Source organism: Electrona antarctica, assembly GCF_951216825.1.
Source record: "Electrona antarctica genome assembly, chromosome: 2".
Taxonomy (NCBI): Eukaryota; Metazoa; Chordata; class Actinopteri; order Myctophiformes; family Myctophidae; genus Electrona; species Electrona antarctica.
The window spans coordinates 16,728,715-16,731,214 of NC_136807.1; the positions used below are offsets into that span (position 1 = coordinate 16,728,715).

The 2,500-nt window shown below is 44.6% G+C and overlaps 1 protein-coding gene across 1 annotated transcript in view; it reads right to left on the reverse strand.

The window, feature by feature from the left end:
• LOC306942856 (laminin subunit alpha-5-like) overlaps positions 1-2,500 on the reverse strand; it is a gene marked incomplete at both ends in the record, with an annotated part of 60,228 nt that overhangs the window by 31,639 nt on the left and 26,089 nt on the right. Inside the window, one exon of the mRNA XM_079529002.1 lies at positions 2,193-2,310. Within this exon, the coding sequence (XP_079385128.1) occupies positions 2,193-2,310 (118 nt within the window). The remainder of the gene's footprint in view (positions 1-2,192; positions 2,311-2,500) is intronic.

Sequence of the window (2,500 nt, forward strand, 5' to 3'; positions counted from 1 at the left end):
TTTCATTGAGGTGTCCTTTGACACGGAGAAGAAATAAAGGGCCCTGAACACCAGATAACACAAAAGAGAGCTACTTTATAATGTCACAACTCTTTTGTCGTAAGTACGAGGGAGTTGTGTGTGTGTGTGTGTGTGTGTGTGTGTGTGTGTGTGTGTGTGTTGTGTGTGTTCACACCAATGTGCACTTGCCTGCTACTACTTGTATCAGATTCAGAACTGTCTGAAAAAATTGGACTCGGGCTATGCAATTAACCAAAATTATAGCGAAACTGACATTTACCAATCACCGACTTGATCTTAAATAATAATTATCAGATATCAACAAATCGACATGAAAAAGTGAAAAATAGCCGATCTGCAAGCTCACAGCACATCACGAAAGCTACGCATTGCAAGCTTGTAGATCAGCTATTTTCACTATTTAAAAACATTTTAAACATCATTCATTAATCAGAATCGAGGTAGCATCGTGGGATTGATTAGAAATCATATCGCCCAGCCCTAAACTGGACCCTTTTAAAGATTCTGTATGCAGACCTTTTCATTTGGTCCTATATGCGTAACACCACACTCTGTTTCCATAGAAGGCTGTTTGAGAGAACCCAGAAGATGAGTGAACCCTCTCCATTGTTCGCAAGGAATGTACATGTATGCCAGCTCAACTTACCTCCAATTATTTACTAATCATTCAGCCTGTGCATTTTAAGACTAGGATTTACCGGTCATGGCCAAGTTCCCATATTTCACCCAACTATGCAAGTCTCTGGATGGGAAGGTATAATTGTCGGCATCATTCTACATACACTGATGTCAGTTCATGTTGCAGTTCATGTTGCAGTCTAGTAAGCAAATCTTCAAAAGTCATTTGCTGCCCATTCAAACTGTGTATGTTGGTATTTTGTTTTTCTTGCACCAAGCAAGTGGCTACATCAAGAGACTTCATTTCTGGAGTGGTGGAAAATAAGTACATGTACCGGTACTCAAGTTTGTACTTACGGAAAGTAAAAGGTTTTTGTACTTTTGCCAATCTACAAGCTCACAACAGGCCACATCGCTATGCGTTGTGAGTTTGCACATCTACGATTCTAAAAAGATTTTTATACATTTGGAAAACTTGTGAGATGGGACAGTATTTCTAAATTGTGGTATTGCCACTTTTACTTGAGTAAAATATCTATAGTACTTCTTCAACCACTAACTGTGTTCGGTTTGGTTTGTGGAGGTGAACATGCACGCAGGCACGCACATGCACACGCACATGCACGCACTCACACACACGCACACACGCAGACCTACATAATTGCCTATACACAAGCAGAGACCCATTCCCCCTCTCTTTTTCCACCTCCAAGCTCCCTTGCGTTATCGAGCTGGAACCTGTTGCTAACCAGGCATGCTTGGAATTCCCCTCCAGCCCACCGGGATTGACAGCTGCCGTAGCCAATAAGCAAGGTGTGTGTGATGTAAGAGACCCCTTGGTTGTCGAGACCCCTTTGATTTAAACTGAACTGAACCCTTACAGAACCCTGAAGGTGCCATGACATTGCTCTGACAGCGCGTTGGTCCGACTCGCCACATTACTAACTCTATCCATAACCCTAACCTTAACCGCATGCAAAGCCACGTAGTCGGAATTATGGGCAGTATTATGGGCAGTATCAGGACCCATTTTTGGGTCGCAAGTAAGTACGTTTTTATTATTATTATTTATTTCCAAACTGTGTACAATTGTGGTTTGCAAACGTACGTTATGCCACAATGGCAATGAATTGTAACAAAGGCGAAGCAAAGTGAATGTGAAACAGTGATGTCTCCTCCACTTTCAACTATACAATCAAATCCGGTAGACCCTACTACCACCCAGACAGTCACAGCATGAATGTCCTTCTGGACTATGGGATTGTGATAATTATACGTCACTTTTAGCTTAACATTTTTTTGGGAGGGGGGGGCTTTAATACAATACTTTGTTTATGTGTGTGTATGCAACTATGCATGTGTTTGCATGCATGTGTGTGTGTGACTGTGTGTGTGTGTGTGTGTGCGTGCGTGCGTGCGTGCGTGCGTGCGTGTGTGCGTGCGTGCGTGCGTGCGTGCGTGCGTGCGTGCGTGCGTGCGCGCGTGCGCGCGTGCGTGCGTGCGTGGGTGCGTGCGTGCGTGCGTGCGTGCGTGCGTGCGTGCGTGCTACTCACAGGCGAAGAACTGCCATGGCTTGTACGTCTGTCCAAAGTCGACGGATCTTTCCAGAACCCAGAGGTCAGGTCGAGGAGAGTTGGCGAACTTGATCAACACATAGGCAACGTGGAACAGCTGGGGAGAAATACACACAGAGAGATATTCCTGTTAGCTACTGCTGACAATACATACATTACTTTATGAAGAACATATACAGTACTACAGCACAGGTGCGTGGCCGTGCACGGTGCACACATAGACATCAAAGGGCCTGCCCTTTTACCCGTCTGCAAATAGTGCCCTCTCCTACCATGAATGCAGCTTT